At 38.6% G+C, this 18,454-nt stretch overlaps 2 protein-coding genes across 4 annotated transcripts; one reads left to right on the forward strand and one right to left on the reverse strand.

The window, feature by feature from the left end:
- Positions 1-340: 340 nt before the first annotated feature.
- mtch2 (mitochondrial carrier homolog 2) lies at positions 341-9,625 on the reverse strand. The gene is made up of 13 exons (XM_083692093.1): positions 9,481-9,625; positions 8,442-8,526; positions 7,998-8,104; positions 6,852-6,878; positions 6,285-6,341; positions 4,515-4,572; positions 4,343-4,394; positions 4,200-4,259; positions 3,867-3,960; positions 3,276-3,323; positions 3,092-3,159; positions 2,811-2,886; positions 341-1,205 (listed from the first exon to the last, which is right to left on the reverse strand). The coding sequence occupies exons 1-13, from the start codon at positions 9,565-9,567 to the stop codon at positions 1,119-1,121; spliced, it is 906 nt and encodes a 301-aa protein (XP_083548219.1). The 5' UTR covers positions 9,568-9,625; the 3' UTR covers positions 341-1,118.
- Positions 9,626-10,663: 1,038 nt separating this feature from the next.
- On the forward strand, positions 10,664-17,555 carry LOC310820473 (low choriolytic enzyme-like). 3 transcript variants are annotated; one of them, XM_083692106.1, is made up of 9 exons: positions 10,664-10,982; positions 15,236-15,269; positions 15,448-15,513; positions 15,616-15,768; positions 16,102-16,219; positions 16,433-16,611; positions 16,825-16,906; positions 17,095-17,219; positions 17,358-17,555. In XM_083692106.1, exons 2-9 carry the CDS (start codon positions 15,266-15,268, stop codon positions 17,372-17,374), a joined length of 744 nt encoding a protein of 247 aa, XP_083548232.1. In that variant the 5' UTR covers positions 10,664-10,982; positions 15,236-15,265; the 3' UTR covers positions 17,375-17,555. The 3 variants fall into 3 exon arrangements, with proteins under 3 accessions (XP_083548232.1, XP_083548230.1, XP_083548231.1); XM_083692104.1 differs by lacking the exon at positions 10,664-10,982 and adding an exon at positions 14,854-14,962; XM_083692105.1 differs by lacking the exon at positions 10,664-10,982 and adding an exon at positions 14,861-14,962 and having other exon boundaries at positions 15,239-15,269.
- The last annotated feature ends 899 nt before the right edge of the window (positions 17,556-18,454 follow it).

Below are 18,454 nucleotides of genomic sequence, written 5' to 3' on the forward strand. Positions count from 1 at the left end.
ATGGATTTTCATGACATTGTGTGTGTCACCTAATATGTCAGGTTGTGTACTAACACTTATACACTCGTTTTGGACAGGGGATTAATGTACCTAGCTACAGTATTGATCATCCATATTCAGAACAGCATGGGCTCCCTGTTGCTACTAGCAAAGTCTACCTGGGATCAGTAGGCCTACTTTACACACTCTGCATGTGTGAAACAAGAATCAACTCAATATGAATGACTAACATGAAAACATTCAGTCCATACAAATCAACTGACACGATGTCAAATGTATCTTTTTGATAAGCATCGGCTTATCAAACCCAACGCATTTTACGAGAGGATAAGACGCAATGCAGTATGTCAAAAAAGCATACCTCTTTATTTGAGTCAGCCAGAATTAGTTAATTACAAGCACCTGACTGCTTTGGAAAGGCGAGAGACATTTGTCAACTCAAGCTACTCTCCATGGCTCAAAGTGTGGTAATGTAGTTGCTTTTTAAGCACCACATATGACTCCATTGTTTTTGCCATACGCTATAACATGGAACCATCTTCAAATTTGTAGCATGATTACATACACATCAATACAACACACTGACACAAGGAGGTCCCAATAACTTGTGAATTAAACATTACTACATGCAGATTTTAGCAAAAATGTCCATCTTAAATTCATATCAACAAGGAGATCACAGGAAGAGCCTCTATCACACTCTGCATCACAATATGCCAGATATAGAGGATTCAGAAAGGTTGTATGTATTGGCAAGAGGTAACATGTAGGATTCAATCTCCGTCACAGAAAGAGGCGGGCAGGTAACAAATCAAGTTTGTTTCATTACTGGATTTAGGTGAAATAGCTGAATTTCAATATATACTGCAGTAAATGTGTACAAATTTCTATATATTAAAATAAAGCTCTTCACGATTCCAATCAAAGCAGCACACATTGCCGTAAAATAATGCAATTTTATCTTTACTTGATGGCAGACTCAGACAGATTGTTAAAAAAAAAGAAGAAAAGTCTCATCGTAAACAAGTGCATACAAAGGATTAGATGCCAACCATCCACCCCATTCAGGCAATGTCAATTTATATTATAACAATTAAACTCTGCAGTTTGCTCCAGACTTAAAAAAATCTCTTCTGATCGATTGCATACGTCTTCCCCATCGGCAGCTTCCGGAAAAATAAACTGTTGCCTCTGCTCATGTTTCCCTATAAATAAGAAGACAAAAGAAAAACAGGAAAATCTTAAATGGTACAGTACATATGTACGTATTGGTAATTTACAACCATCTACTGAACCAACAGCATTCCTCAACACATGGTGCGCAGTGCATACTACTGGAACTACACATCCCTCAGGACAATACATTCTTAAAACTATAAATATATTATTACAGTTTAGAAACATAGATACACTAATATCTATGTTTGCCCTCGCAAACACCACAACTACAATATAGCTAATCATGGGCCAAAGGTCCCTCGTGAAGTGAGTAATGGCAGTGAATGTTTACTTAACTACTGAGAGAGTGATAGAATACAGAGGTTTTTCAGTGGAGCTTTACAAAGGGATGGTTCAGCCTATTTTCATGTTTAGGTGAAATATCATCTTACCCAGAGTTCTCTGGTCTCTACTTTGCTACCACAGCACAGGCTAAGAGTTAGCAGGGGCGTCTCCAATAGACTGGATTCCAGTGACCCGATACTAGCATTGTTTGATTTACATGCCATAATCTCAGAGAAACTTCAAACAAAGTTGATACAATGGTTAGATCCGGCAACTCTGATTGGCACAACCTGTTTCGCTAAAGGTACATTCCAGCCATGCTCAAAATGATATACAACGGCGAAAAAAAAGAGTATCTCTCCCTTCCCAGGCTTATCTCACAGAATACACTTCACATCTATGGAAAATAAAGATAGGCTGATTTTACTTTGCTTGCTACACATCAGCGTGACTCATGATTTGTGAACTGAGCAATGTTTCCAACATTGAGTCGCAGGCGAATCGGCGACTCTCCTGTCAGTCACACTGAACTGGAACAAGTGGCCACAGTCACATCTGGTGAAGCCCATATTGCTAGCAGGCTGACTTAACTTTACGTCTGCATTTCTCTTAGCTAGCTGTAAAATCCTCAAAAACAAGCGAAGCAGCTGAACTGACATGACACATCCAGCATTAGTACTGACGCTAACATTACAAACAAAGCTAGCAAGCCAGTTCAGTAGTTAGCTTTCATTTTTACCATATCTGAGCATTGGCTCGAATGCACCTCGGCACTCGTCTGCACCTTGTGCCTTTGAGCGCAGCACAAACCATGGCCACTTCGACCGCGCTCAAACAACTATAGAGCACACCCTTGTGTGTTCTTTCTTAATTAGTAGCTGCTATATACTGGACTAACATGTACATGCTTTTATTGTAATTCCAAACAACAATAGTTTTGCTATAATATGCAATGATATGTTGTCACATAGGAGACCAGGAAGTTTTTGTTCACAGCTAGTCATCACTCCGCTGTCATGTATTTTCTTCTTTGGTCTTTATTTATTTATTTTTATTTCTAATGTTTGCATATTGTTCTGTACAATTTTACTGTCAATAGTATGCACGTTAATAAAACATTTCAAGATTAACTTTCTACTAAACTTTGTTTCTCTGACAAGATTATGGCATGTAATTCAGACGATGCAAAACGGAGAACAGGAGAAGCTTTCACTGGCCTGGGGACATCTCAGGGTAAGATGATATTTCACCTAAAACATGAAAATAAGATGAACCATCCCTTTAAGGTTTTGAAAGCAATAAGCTACCTCTAGGCTCAGGTGCCTCCAGCAGTCCACCCAGGTAGGATATATGGAAGCATAGGGGGGGAGGCCCCCAGCCAGCCTGTCAAAGAGAGGAGATGACTGCTTAATTGGAATACAGGGTCTTTATCAGACATAAAACACTCACTTAAAAATAAAACTTTATTACAACTATACATACTTGCTTAAGGCAGTTACTGTAAGATATCAGGTGTAACAGCAGAGACATATCAGTTTGAAGCAAGGTAATGACCAACTACAAAACACATTTACATGTAGCTACTTACCCACAGTTATTAACAGCCATGAGGTTTGACACCAAAACAAAGGGGTATGTGAGCATACTGGCAAAAAACTGAAACACAGAAATACAGATTGGCCTACCATACTAAACCTGTCCCACAAACTATCACTTACTCAAAGTAATAAATTCATTTGATATAAAGATAGACAGACATGTTTTACACTTACCCCAGTCACAGCCTGAGAGCAGTTCTTGATTTCTCCTGTGTGACTCATCTGTGGAAAGAAATATATATGCAGTAAACTAAATGCAATATTCAAACATAACACTTAATAATAAAAAAATATATAAATGAAAGTGGCATTAAGGAAATGTTTTATCATTCAAATATTACCAAATGACCCAGGTATATCTATAGCCATTTGGCAGTGAAATTAGCTGGCAGAAGATCATCACCTAAGACCATCTCCATCCCATCACTTTTTTGACCACTTATGGCATTAATAATAAAACGCAGTACAAATATCCAATATATATATATATATTCAATAATGCAGCGATCGGTCCTTGGTGAGTAGAGGAAGATCTGGCACGCATTCATGAGACAACGTCAGGGGAGGAAGGAGCAGGGAGGGAGAGGGGAGAGGAGAGAGAGGTATTGTTTTGGTTTCGGTTTGGATTAGACGGGTACTGTACCTAGGGGAAAGTTAGCCTCAATCCTGCCTACTGCCACTTTAACATTTAGAACTCACTCATTGGCAAACAGTTTCTTTCTGTACCGAGGCTCACGTCTACCAAACAAGGTCTGTGAGACTTACCGAGTCGTCAATGGCGTATGTGTTGATGAGGTGGGCCAGCATGTTGCAGATCCATAGAGACAGCACGTCACCCAGCAGACGAGGGATAAGGCCCCTGTACGAAAGGACATTTGAGTCTAACTTTAACATCACAGGGAAGAAGAGCTCCTGGTAGGCAACCAGAGGTAAAAGCATATTTGAAATTGAAACAGCATAGAAAAAAATGTGACCTGCAAGACACACAAGAAAGTGATTCAATTTACTGATGTTCAAAGTATTCTAGTAATCTAGGTCAAGAGTAAAGGATTTCCCTGCTAAACCATTGAAGTCATGCAGAGAGGGACTCGTACTTACGCAAAGAATCCTAGGACTCCTTCCTCCTTGTAGACAGTGACAATGGAATCAAACACTCCACTGCAAGGAAAAAAAAACAATTTGTAAAACAAGGCTCAGTTTTAAAAACAAATATTAGAACAAACAAGTTCTGAGACACTTACCAGTATTTGGTTTCTCTTCCGATAAACTGGACCATGCATCTCAAAGTGATCACTTTGGGGGGAAAAAAGGAAACCATAAGAATATTATTCAAGGGACACTTAAGGGCACTGACGAATGTTCAAAAGTACAGGACAAAGGATGACAGTTCAAAAGATGTGAAAGTGACATTACCATGGAAGGGGTGCGTGACAATGGTGGCACAAGAGCGTGCTATCATCTCTTTGGTTGTCTATGGTCAAACAGACAGAAAGAAAGTGAACGTGAAATTTGGGACGCAACATCAATTCAGTATTGAGACCTCTATATAAGAGTAATATCCAGACCACAACTGGTTCATGTTTTCTTTGGTTATTTCTTTTAACAGCCACCATTATATTTGAACTAAAACAATGTAATGGTTTGATTATGGTGCAGTTCTGAGTGTGCACTGCTAACAACAGCACCGATAATAACCAAACATACTGTGCAGGAATACAAATTTCACACCCATGCCAACCTATAGTACAGGCCAGGAATTTACAGACGGTGCCCTACTGATTGGCCTTGAAAAAAAATCAAGACCCTACAGCCACGATGGCTGAAGTGCCCTCAGTGTATAAAGTTGCCCTCACGTTCTACGAACATCCCTCATCTGCATTTTTTGGCTAGCCTTATCATAATCAGTGAAATGCACTCTGAAATAGATTTTACAAATGCCACTGTTGAAGAGAGGACAATCTCTGTTTTAGCAATACCAATATTATGTTCAAACACACAAGATTGAGCATGTCATGCTCATGTTAACCTGAGTAAACAGTGATACTGAATACGTTACCTGGTGGTCTGGCTGTGATGGCAGGTACAAGAAGAGCTAGGCTATAGCATAATTTTAGAGATATTAGCGATGATTAGCAGCTTCATCTTTTTAAAGCTCTTTCTGAGCATCATCATTATGTTGCACTGTTGCTCCAAAAGAGATTGAATGGTTAGGCAAACTTGATTAATTGTTTAACAGATTTAATTTTCAGAAAAGTGAGTGAGTGAAAAAAACAAAAAACAATATCAAAGTGTATAGAATGTGTACAATATCCAGGGTTAGGGTCAAATCAAAAGATCTGTAGATTTTTGTTTTGTTAAATCAGTTCTTGCCTTATATACAAGTCTAAAGTAACTCTGAGATTCCTAACTTTGAATTCTCCCTTGCTCCACTGTCAGCTTTCATGTTTCAGCTGCTGTGCCGAGTCGTGACAACGGCTCATGCTGAATTTATGGCTCATACCTGGCGAAAATAATAAATAATTTCATTTGGGGGCCATATGCAATCGCCTACTTCACCCATGCTTTGGGCCGGCCCGAACAGAAAACTATGCATTTACCACATTAATAATTATTGATGATATTTTTTTATTATCATTATTTTCTTTTTAAAGTGAAGCGGAGCATCAGTTAAACCATGAATCAAGTTTGTATCACCTTTTTCCTTGAAATAAATCCGGAAAATAAAGTCTTTCTTGCAACTTAAATTATGCCCCAATTAAGTTCAGGTTTCAGGTGGCATTTGCAATAATATATTTTGTCCTTGTGTCCCTCCAAATCTTCCACTATTAAAAGGTCCAATGCAAAATGTTTCAGTAACATTTATTTACAGACAAATTGCTTTAGGTATATTTACAATTTAAAAACTCTGCAGCCCTAATTATACTGTAACAATTGTTTACACAAACCAGTTTCTCTGGCCTCTGAATGAACTTACATTTACGCAATGGCCTTAGTGCCCTGGCATTTGGCCTTAGTGCCCTAACAAATTGTGTCCTTTCCAAGGCCATGAGGCCTTCCCCTGAAATTCAATTCGAACCCTGCCATAGTAGCTTGACTGTCTTGCCTTTGGTGCAAAGTTGACATTATAAAGATAACAAAGTCAATAACAAAGAATAATATCTGTCTCACGGCAAGTCTTTATACCTCATTTACAACATGCTGTAGGGATCCCTCCTCAGCTTTTGGACTGCTTCCAGAGACCTGAAAACATTGAACATTGAGCATTAACATCCACAGTCTGCATTTCAACATGTGAATGTCGTGTAACATAAAAAAAGCAATCATGTATGTTTAGGCTAATTATTACATAATTCAGCTCAACTTAGAGCATAATGCTACACGAAAATGATTTGATCCTAAGACAGGTCCAGACCTGTGGTCCTCTGAGGCTCAGTTGGTAGAGCATGGCGCTAACAATTTTAGATTAGATTAGATTAAACTTTGTCATTGTGCAGAGTACAAATACAGAGACAACGAAATGCAGTTAGCATCTAACCAGAAGTGCAAAAAAGCAGAAAAGTGCAGTGTGAACAGTATATACAGTGCAATGCTTAGGTTGTGGGTTTGATTCCTGCTGGGACCATGTATACTGAAATGTATACACTCACTGCAATGCAAGACGCTTTGGATAAAAGTGTCAGCTAAATGGCATATATATTATATTATTATATATAGGTCATCGGTCATGAAATATTTTGTCTTAGGATTTACCTCATACTTCCCACCTTCCTGACACCTCTGTAAAAGAAAGCACAGGTTAGCGCAATAGAGATTACATTTTTGTCATGGTCGGTCATTATCCTGAGTTTCTCAATTTAGAAACTAATGGCACTTGTCACAGTCATCACCCTCAGACAGTGAAAAGCCAATCCAGTTCAAAGGTCACATGGAGTCAATGCCCCAGTGTTAATAACTTTCTATACAGGAGGACTAAAGACTAAAGTGGAATGTCACTGGAGACACCTAACCTCGTTGAGACCAGGCTTTCCTAGTTCGGAAATCCTGGGGAAATTATTTGCAGAAAGTAGCTACAAAGGAGTGGAAACCCATTTGAAACGAGTGACATCTCGCAACACGGCAATCCAATACCTTGCTTGGGCGGAGGTACAAAAAAACTGAAATCTGTTTTTCCTTCAGGTTTTCCTCCATTTTCTTCAATGTTGCAAGCTAGCATAGGCAACAACTCTCTGCAGTCCTACCCGATTGGAAGAGATGACACAACAACAAGCAACCATTCTACAGGCATGTAGGGGAGGGTTCTTGGAAACACCCAGTGAAATCGCATCGCTCCGTCCAGTTAAATCCAAACCAGACCTGCTAATCTAAAATTCTCCATCCATCCAAAGGACACATGAAAACAATGAGATTTTGAGGTATGGCTACGCGAGACTAGACACCCAAACAAATGGGCAGCATTGCAACACTGACATGGAAATTGTCATATTTGGCTGCTAAATGTGCACCCATAATAATATAATTAAATATTCTTAATTATTTTACTTCCTCCATCATCCTGGAAACTGAGAGTGTGAAAAACTGTCTCAAATATGCAAATGTTTATATTTTATCATGCTCAGTTGAAATAGCATTTATAAGCAAAGCAAAGTGCTAAGAGTTACAAGAAGTGAGATACAGTGACAGAGGCAGATTGTATGGGGACAGGAGAAGCCCCGAGTGACAACTCACTGCAGGCAGGTCATAATGTCTCTTCTACATCACTGGACTACAGAGTAACAGGATACTGCTTAGGGCATTGTGAGAAACTACATATAAAGTGGTGACACACCAACAATATGAAGGTATTTTACATTAAATATCCTTGACATCAAAACCAGCTGGACAGCTGGTAAGGCCCACCTGCAAGACCCTGCTGTGTACAATGGTGCCGATGGTCCCAGCACAGAGCCTGGGGACAAGACCATTGAATAGGCCCGCTTTTCCATCAATCTTTGTGATGTGCTTCGCTAAAAGACAGAGACAGACACAAGAAGACAAAACCACAACAAATGAAAGACCCACACCAATGAAACAATCTCTGCATAGGCCCCAACATGCAATTCTAGCCTATTTTGAGCATTTTGTCTAGCCTAATACTGTATGACCTGTGGGCTAAAATAACTACAGCACTACAATAGTCGTCTTGTATAAATTCAGTGGCCAGCAGATTCATGTCATACTGGGGTGTACACTGGTATTATCTCTACAGAAAGAATGCAGAAGTAACGTGATCTGGCATTACCATCTAGGAACACTTTTTTTTTTTTCAATTGGGAGGACTGCAATTCAGATGCCCAGTCTTACCATAAGCAAACAGTCCAGGCAGTTGGTACACTTGTCTGCCAAACAGGTTTCTACCAAGGGAGGGAGGCAAAGGTTCATGTCCAACCTGAAATAGAACACAGTGAGATTGCCACTTATGTAGTTAGCAACACATTAGCCTGAGTGGACCTTACAACTGTACGTATGTGGCTAGCAACACACTATATCATGACAGAGCTCAACTAACTAACAAATAAAACTAGTAGTAAATACTTTCTGTTCCAAGGTAGACAGTCATCACACAACTTTGTTGACTGAAGTTATCCATTGTGAAATGCTTTCTGTTTCACTTTGCTGAGACTCTCCCGTTATTAGCTGGCATAGCTACATTGCAATTATCATCCAATCTTATCTGATACAAAACAACACACTAACTTTCCCTGCAGCACTATGAGTGAGTAATGACAGCTATCTTAGCTAAACGTTACACACTAAGTCAGCTAGCTAGCTAGCTAGCTAAGCTGTAACCTTACTCAGTGGGCCAAAGGGCGCACATCCTAGAATTGACTCACCTGCCAATAATGGTTTGGTTATGCATGCACTTGCAACTTGCGAGTCGTGAACAGTCCTCGTAAATAATAATTACGTGTGAAATCGTAGTTAATAACACTTAGCTATTTATCTAGCTAGCAACTGTAAAAATCCCAAAGTACCTAGTAAGCTAGCTAAAAACTAGCTAGGTTAGCTACTAGTTCCTTTGACATTTCGTGACGTCAACCTCTGCAAAACCTACATCTAGCAAGCACAAAAACACAGTAGTATAGCTGACAGTTGTTAAAATTCTTTCATTGGATCTAAATATGCCTTTTGAAAATGAGAAAAAAATCAATGAATTCAGCACTGGGTGTTACGTAGCTAGCTGGTTAAATTAGCTAACATAGCTAACCTGTCAGCTAGCGTAGCCTCTTGTCTGACAGTCATACTGTCAATAAGCGCTCTCCTTGCCTCATCGTACAGTTTACTAGGTCAACACATTACGGACATTCATGTATATTTATAAGATTAGCTATTACCGTCTTACCTGAACAAGAACTTTGATGTACATTAGGGGGTGGGAAAGGACTGTAAGCCCAGACCCCAGAAGTACTTGGCCACACGTGTCCGCCATTATGGTGAAAACTGACAGGATTCTCCTCCTCCTCCTCCCACAACCGGGAGGAAGGAAGCTTTTTAGATTACTTTTGGGGTGTGTTCAAGATCAGTGTAGCAAACGCCAAGCAATGTTTCACTAAAACATTCATTTAACCCATTTAATCCCACCGGTTACAATAGTGACAGACCAAAACTATTGTTCTTGTTAGGCTCCCTAGAGGTTACAGTCGTACTTATCAACACATGCGTCATATAGTTGTTGTAGTAGTAGTAGTAGTAGTAGACAACTTCATTATCCTCCATGAGGAAATTTGTTTGCAGCGTCACTTACAAACAAACACAACACAGTTATTCAACACATATACATGTACGTAGATAAAACATATAAAAAAACATATTAAAAAACATTAGTGCATTAAATAGTAAAATGATTGTCCATAACTATGTTGTTTGTTATTATTGTCCAGTTAATTCCATTAATTCCAGTAAAGTACTAATGCATTGTCCATGGTCAGTCCATTCCATTTGAAGTGCTAGTGCATGTGTGTACGTGCGCGCATGCGCTCCTGTATGTGCGGATGTTCAGATGATTGTGTCGAAACAGTCCGTATATGTTACTGAATAACTTTTTATTTAGATGATGAATTGCTAATGAATGCGTATCTTGCTCTATTAGTTTTAAAGTTTGGAACTAAAAACTTGTGAAGGGAGGAGCTGAAATTCTACCTGTAGTGGGTGGGAAGTATCGGAGATGATTTTGTCGGCTTTTTGGATAATGCGTTTCTCATATTAAAAGTCCGCTAGGTTCTGAACAATGATTTTACTGCACGTTTTGACTAATTTTCCCAGTTTATTTCTCGGAGTGACTTTCGAATTCCCAAACCAGCAGGTGATGCAGTAACTGAGTACGGTTTCTATGAATGAGTATGGTGCGATCTACATTCAAAACAATTGAGTCGTCTTAAAAAATGAATTCTCTCTTGTCCTTTCTTGTGAATCGCATCCGTGCACTGTTCCCAGGACAATTTATTGTCAACCATGAGCCCAAGATACTTGTATTACTCTATTATGTCGTGTTCCCCTTTAATTACTGTGGGGTGTGGTTCAGGGACATTTCCTCTCCTAAAATCGATTACCAGTTCTTTTGTTTTTTTCCGCGTTTAAATTTAGCCGAGAGTTATCTCACCAGTCTAGAAAATAATTGATAACCGGGCCATGTTCGTTCTCATTGTCTTCCAGTAGACTAACTAATGCAGTATCGTCGGCGAACTTGATTCGAGATCTTCCTGGAAACTTGCTGCGGCATTCGCCAGTATACAGTATATACAGTATAGGCGATAAAACGCTTCCCTGCGGGGAGCCGACGGATGTTGTGCGCTCGTCAGACAAGACATTGCCGAAGCGTACTTACTGGCTCCTGTTCGTTAAAAAGTGGGTAATCCAAGAGACCAAATTTTCCTGTAGTCTCCAAGCTAGGATAGTGGCACATATCGTGTTGAACGCAGAGGAGATATCTGCAAACAAAATGCGTGCGTGGGTCTTCTTTCTACACTCCAGATGTGTATAGATTAGATTTAGCAAACATATGATGGCGTCATCGGTGCCTCTATCCGATCTTTATATTTGGAGAGGGTCAATGAGATGTTTAGTGGAATTAATTAAGTGCGACTTAACAACTTTCTCCAATGATTTAACTACGAGTGATGTTAAAGACACTGGCCTGTAGTCATTGGGAGTTGAGGGTCGAGAAAGTTTTGGAACAGGGACTACTATATACTTTTTCCAGAGAGATGGGAGCTCCTGGATGTCTTGGGAGATTTGGAATAGGGGAACTGAAGATGCCACTTAGCTGGGAGGCACAATGTTTGAGCGTTTGGCCATTGATGTTATCCGGTCCTGGGCTCTTTCTTGCATTCGTTTTCATTAAGATTCTCCGAACGTCTTCCTCCTTCATGATGAGCGCACCAGCCGGACGAGCGCCTTCCTCCTCTGTGTGCGCGTCAGATGTTCCGTTCGCACCTTCTTGGGGGGAGCGCTCGTTTCTTCAAAACGAGTAAAGAATGTATTTAACTCGTTAGCTGTTAAGAGGCAGTTTTTCTCATCTTGGCAGGGGGGACACATTTCGCGCTTAAATGATGCGTTGGCCATGTTCTTGATGCCTCGCCAGGCTGAGCGCGTGTCTCCACCAGAGAGCGTGTTTTGAACTTCGTCTTTATATTGAATGCCTGCTTTCTTGATCTCTCTGTTAACTTCTCTTTGGATCTCTTTTCTGTCTTGGATGTTTCCTGCAGCAAACACCCTTTTCTTTTTGTTAAGAATCTCTTTTAGCCCCTTTGTCACCCACGGTTTATTGTTTGGAAATATGTTGTAGGTTTTTGTGGGAATGACAGATTCTACCCAAAAATTAATATAGCATGACACTACGTCAGTCAGTTCATTCAAATTAGTTGAAGTTTCCCTAAACACGCTCCAGTCTGTACAATCGAAACAATCCTGCAATTTATTGATTCATTTGTCGTTCCAGACCTGGACGTTTTTTTTGGTTTATGTGAAGATTAGCGCTTTAGAAACAGGTATAGACCTGGTTGTATGACTATTGGAGCTTTGGCACAGGTATAAACCTGAGTATTTGGGCTTTGGCACATGTGTACTGCCTGAATAGTACTCTTCTAATCCACATTTCTGGTGGATTAGTGAATGGGACTTGAGCACATGAATATTTATATTATATATAGTTATAACATTAGGGTACATTAATCACAAGGTATATCTGTATGGCAGGGTTGAGGTGTGCCGGTGGCGATTCAGTTACCACCATGTTTAGGCTTTTTCCAAAATAGTTATGAAGCAAGATCATATCATGGGTCCAAATATATTACAAAATGATATATAGGCCTATTATTTATTTTCCTAATCAGGCCTAATTATTCAAAATCATTTAAATTCCAGTAAATTTGTGAAATAAATTGTAATTGAAAGTACTGAATAAAACACTGTAATAGGCATTTAAAAAATATATATATAAGAGAAAGACAGACTCCAGTGCTTAAAATCCCACGTGAAAAAAACCCAAACGGTCTCAGTCCTGTGCCCCACTACCTACAGCCCTCATTCCTGGGCCATCCAGGAGACTGTGAGACAACATTTGGCATATTCTATCATTAGACACAAGTTTGTGCACCAGCTTTAAAGATCCATCTTTAAACACCCTTTTTTTTTTTTTTTTTACCATACACATGCTTTCCATGCCTCAACTGTACAATTTGACCAAGACTGACCACTTCTCCCACCGAAATAGAGATTTTCACTGACATCACCGACTCAAATAGAGATTTTATGAAGGTGACACTCATCCTCTTCATATACTGTCCATGACTGAATTAGTAGTAATTAAAGTACTGTAAGTAAGAGTACATAGTTCTGATGGATTTTCCTTTCAACTATAACTGGTTCGGAATTGAAAACATTGTATAAAATACCAGTCTGGTGATGGAGTTCTGTTGTATATCATTTTGGGGTGAAATCGTTCTATTTATACAACTAGCACTATTGTGACCTAATGTGTGCAGTTGTGCAGGTTGAAACGCTGCATACAGACAAGTGGAGATCTAAAAAGATTAACAGTTTGTAAACATTTGTAATGTAATGTCTTAAGATAACCAATAACAATTTGTGAAAATGTTTATATTTTTTTCCATTTCTCTATTATTTTGAAACTGCTGTGATACGTAGCCTAATCAGGGACTTCAGTTGTAAATCTTGTGCAATTCGTCAAAGGATTGCAATGCACATGGTCCCTCACAAACAATTAAAGAAAGAAATGAAAAAAGAAGAAAGGCTATAGGGCTTGACTTTTTATATAATCTGCTTCTGACTTTCATTCTGCAATGTGCTGTGGCAGGACCAGACCTGCTGTGGACAAGACACAGGACAGTACTGTCTCCACATGTCTTATCTGGATGAAATGCCTTAACAACCACAACTCTCAAGTTGCTGTATGAACCACAGACGAGTGACTCATATTCCATGATGTTATTCATGGTTTACCATGTTATATTTTTCTTGGTATAGGATCAGTATAATGATAACATAAAAAAAACAACGTTTTTATTTTTTTTATCTGTGCGTGTCTTTGCAAGTCACTGTTTGAACCTCAACATTTTAAATATTTTGCAACAGTTCCCATAGTTAGGCAAAAGAGGAAGAAAGACACAGAAATATGCACACATATGGCCAGCATTTCAACATCCGTCTCATCACAATGACACTTCGAAACACTAGCATTTGAATTCAGTTCAACACATGTTTATGGAGAAACCGTTTGTGTGGTCTGGTGTTGTGTGGTCTACTGTTGAAAGGTTTAAGCTCTTTCAGAATACAAGAATGGCTGTTGAAAGCTGTGGTTCTTATTTTACAACAGTGTTTCAAAAACCGTCTACAATATCTTTGTATAACATTGGTCATGGGAAAATGTATCTATTGTCTCCTGTTTGGTCATATTAGAGTGAAAACAAACAAAGCACATGTTGATTTTAAGCAGTTGAAGCTAGATGGATGCTCAACCTAAAGTAATGTTGAGGTAGCATTATAGAGCATATTTTTCACAAAATGAATTTGTCAGTATTTGTTTAATAACTTGTACAGTATATGACAATGCTCCTATATAATAACTAGAAATAACAAGTTATCAAAAGATTATTATTGTGATATCACTATTTACTATGTGATTTGTAATAATACAAATACTACAAATAATACATTGTAATTTCTACCACAATGGATATAATAATCTTCAATAATAATCTTTCTCTAAAGATAATAATATGTCTCTATATTTCAAGATAAAGCAATAAAAATGAAAAGGTACATTGTCAAGCACTCTTTATCAGCTTTTGTTTTATTATGAAGTTGCATGTACATATCAGGCTCACAGTAGTGGTAAGGACCTTTTTTTTTTTTTATATATATATATAGCATTTTGCACTTTGATGATTATAGGTTCAAGTAGAATCAACCTGAACCATTCTTGTGAGAAGCACACAATTATGGACTTGTTTCAATGGTTGTCACATGCACTGACTGACATAATGCCCAAAGATTTTCCTAAGTTTGATGCCAATTCAAAATTGTTTGATGAATATTTGCAAAAGATCACAATTCAAACCACAGTTAGTCCTGAGAAAGATCTGCAAGCAAGTGTTGGGTTGAATTTGTCAATAACCACGGCTCTTTTGCAATTTACCCATTATGGGAAGGACCACAGCATCTGTCAACATAAAGTATATAAACTACAGCTCTTTCATTTCCATAGACTGATCTCAGACACCCTGCAGCCATTCATTATGTCACCCTTCTTTGAGCTTGCCATTTTCATCACTGTTCTCTGTTCGGTTCATGGCCGTTCTATCGAGGTAGGGTTCAATGAATTGAAGGAAGAATATGTATCTTTGTTTACAATAAACATTTTTTCAAAAAGATTTAATCTAACCTTTTGTTAACCTACTGCAGTGACCTTACTTTACTTGCAGATTATTACTTGAATCAGTTTCATCAACTGTATTTCATGTCTACTGATACTGAAACGTATGTCTGGAAAATTGCTGCGTTTTTTTCTCTCTCTCAGTTTTTGTGTGAACTGACTTTTGAAATGGAATGTAATATTTTCCTCTGTTCTTGCCATATAGCAGGTTTCATTTGACAGGACAGCAGAGGACATGGGTAAACACATTGTGTCTCAATTATGTAAACAGTAGACCTATAATATTGTACAGTGTACATTATTTGTTATTACCATTCATTATTGTTATTGTTCACATTTAGAAAAAAAAAAGTGTTATAATATATCAGTGGCAACTCATGCATAATTAATTAGTTATGTCTTATTTCAATTCAACAGACAATAGCATTGAAGAAATGGATCTCTCAGCTTCAACTCTGATTGAGTTGGCCAACGTAAACGTTGGTAAGGCAGCCTGTATATACTTAGGTCATTATTATTCATACTAATGAGAGCATGAATTAAACACACCATCGCATGACCTGTATACTTGGTGTTGTTTTCAAGGACAAGAGCTTGATGATCCAGTTGTCATGTACGGGGACATTGCTATGAATACTGGGTTCCAGAACGCTGACCCCTGCACAGCTCGGGGCTGCAAGTGGATCAAAGCTACTGATGGGAAGGTTTATGTGCCCTATGTCATCGCTTCTGAGTATTGTAAGTATGCGATTTCCCTTAGTTTCCCATTGATGCTCTGTGGCTCAATTGGTAGAGCATGGCACTAGCATGCTATGGTTGTGGGTATGATTCCCACTGGGACCATATGTACAAAAAATGTATGCACTCACTGTACTGTAAATTGCTTTGGATAAAAACATCAGCTATATGGCACATTTTATGACAACAACAGTGCATGTGTTGGTAGATTGCTTCATATTCATCGGCTTGCTTTTAAACACGTTTTTACTAATTTATAGTCTTTGGAATGCTTTTGTGCTTACTTAAAACACTATCATGTATTTCTGACTTTCCTTATGCACTGTTGTGCAGCAACACGTGAGAGAGGCGTCATTGAAGCAGGATTGCAATCCTTTGCTGCCTCGACCTGCATTCGCTTCACACCAAAAACCAGAGAGAGGGACTTTGTGGACATCAAGTCTAGATCAGGGTAAAAAGAACATTCCTCCACCACACTTGTTTGCCTATCTTTGATATTTGTGGTCATTCCCTCCTCTGTAAACCCAGGAAACATATCTATACAATGTGCTGAATACCCTTTGTATATCATATCTATTGATTATTATATTACTAAATGACCACCTGTAGATCTTAGATCTTTCACTAGGTGATCATGACTTGTCTTGCTTGTCTATGTCTGTAGGTGTTTCTCATTTGTGGGGCGCCGTGGAAATGGCCAGGTGGTGTCTCTAGCCAGAAACGGATGTGTCTTCCAGTCTGTGGTCCAGCATGAGCTGCTGCACGCTCTGGGCTTTAACCATGAGCAAACACGCAGTGACCGTGACCAAAACGTCCTCATCCTCTTGGAGAATGTCATGGAAGGTGAGTGCTTTCTACCTTCATGAACACTGGCTGTAAATTCTTATTATGAACTTGCACACTTATTGCTGATAGAAAATATATTCTGCATAAAATATACTGTCTATATAATCACAGTCTATTTCAACAAAGATTGATGTTAATATCAGAAAATCACAAAAAAGGTTTAATCAAAGAGAAAGTGTCTACATGAAAGTGATACATGTTTCCTCCAAGGACAAGAAGGCAACTTCAGAAAGATTCAAACAAACAACTTGGGGACTCCATATGACTATGGTTCTGTCATGCACTATGACAGGTAAATTGTATAGTACAGCCGGATATCCCGTTGGTATAGCTGAAGCTTTTCTTTACACCAATAACAGCTGTAATATACAAGGCAAACATTTTTCTGTCATCAGAGTAATGATGAAAAGTGAAATCATACCATCTGCCCATTTCAATTAAAAGCATAGTGGCATTCTGGCCTGTTTTGTTTGCTTTCAGGTTTGCCTTCTCTAAAAACCGAAGGCCTACCATTATTCCAATCCCTGACAACAAAGTAGTTATCGGCAGGGCAACTCAGATGAGTGCCAATGATATTCTCCGGATCAACCGTCTCTACACTTGTGGTAAGTGCTAGAAAGGGAGAGAGAGCTTTGTATAAGAAAATGGGTCTAGGGCTAAGAGTAAGGGCTACACCATAGGCAGCTTCATGTCCCTCAATTCTAACTAACTGTATTTGCTGTTTTGTTCTCTGTTTGAAACAGGATCACCATGTGAGTGATTTAAGAAAGCCGGGCATGGATTTGTGCAGCTTATTGCTTTTTACATTCTCAAGAAATAAAACTGTTATGCTTACAGTACAATTACTATAGATATAGTTATAAGTAACCATGGACTATGGATATAGCAAACTGCAGAATCATTGCTTACAATCACAATAAACATTTGTTTTCACTGCCTTATATTTTGTATACTTGTATTTTGTATACAAGTGATTGTAAATGTATTTGCGGCTGATTATTATATGAATCACCCAGTCTATGCAACAATGTTATGATGTAGGCACCATCCATCTATATTTATTTCAGAAGCATCTCATCTTGGCTTCAATTGTGTCCACACACTTTGAATTCATAATTCAAACCCACTCAAACGTCAAAATGTGTTGAAAACAACATACTTTATTTTGACTTCATAAACTTCAATAACAGTTGGAACAGTCTTTGTGGGAATTTCCACATCATTGGCAATATCTCAACCAAGGAATCAGTCAGCCATCTAGTGGGCACGCTGCCAAACCTAGTGGCCACTACTGTTGTAGTTCTCACTTGTAGTTCTGCCCAAAAAGACAATTCCCAATGTAATTCCATTGGCAGAGTCAGTATTGTTCCTGGCCAAAATTAGGTAGCTTCCAACATGACGTTCATGTTCTAGAATTACTTTCAAATATACAAATTCATACATTGGCCATCGTACATTTGTTTATAGGCCAGATCGGATTGGTAGTGTCTACGCCAGCCAGTGAGCTGAGTTGTCCAACTATAATAGAACATTAAACATTAATAACCCTTACACCATTTGACTCCATCTCCTTTTCAAAAAATGTAACTATGAATGAGATTTGTTTCTTGGAAGTGTGGTTTCATGGACCAGCCAATCACACTCTGTTAAAAAAAAAAAAAAAAAAAGTTTGAGTGAGTAAAGCTGTCATTTTTGTTGATAATGAACAAGACAAAGCCATGTAGAAGAACACATATGTTCTTACATACAGTCTTGGATAATTGTATAATTTGTTGCCCAAATATTTTATCACATGGCCGATCCATCACTAAATAGAGAATTGGATTCTGTTATTATGAAA

This window comes from Argentina silus (assembly GCF_951799395.1).
Source record: "Argentina silus genome assembly, chromosome: 2".
NCBI classification, from domain to species: domain Eukaryota; kingdom Metazoa; phylum Chordata; class Actinopteri; order Argentiniformes; family Argentinidae; genus Argentina; species Argentina silus.

Bases quoted from the DNA above. Each gene is read 5' to 3' on its own strand.
- mtch2 (XM_083692093.1), bottom strand. From the start codon at position 9,567: ATGGCGGACACGTGTGGCCAAGTACTTCTGGGGTCTGGGCTTACAGTC. The intron at 8,105-8,441 runs GTAAGACTGGGC...TCTGTCTTTTAG, and splicing joins GCCTGGACTGTTTGCTTATG to CGAAGCACATCACAAAGATT. The intron at 1,206-2,810 runs GTAGCTTATTGC...TCTTATTTATAG, and splicing joins GGAGGCACCTGAGCCTAGAG to GGAAACATGAGCAGAGGCAA.
- LOC310820473 (XM_083692104.1), top strand. From the start codon at position 14,894: ATGTCACCCTTCTTTGAGCTTGCCATTTTCATCACTGTTCTCTGTTCG. The intron at 14,963-15,235 runs GTAGGGTTCAAT...CTTGCCATATAG, and splicing joins TTCATGGCCGTTCTATCGAG to CAGGTTTCATTTGACAGGAC. The intron at 16,220-16,432 runs GTAAAAAGAACA...CTATGTCTGTAG, and splicing joins GACATCAAGTCTAGATCAGG to GTGTTTCTCATTTGTGGGGC.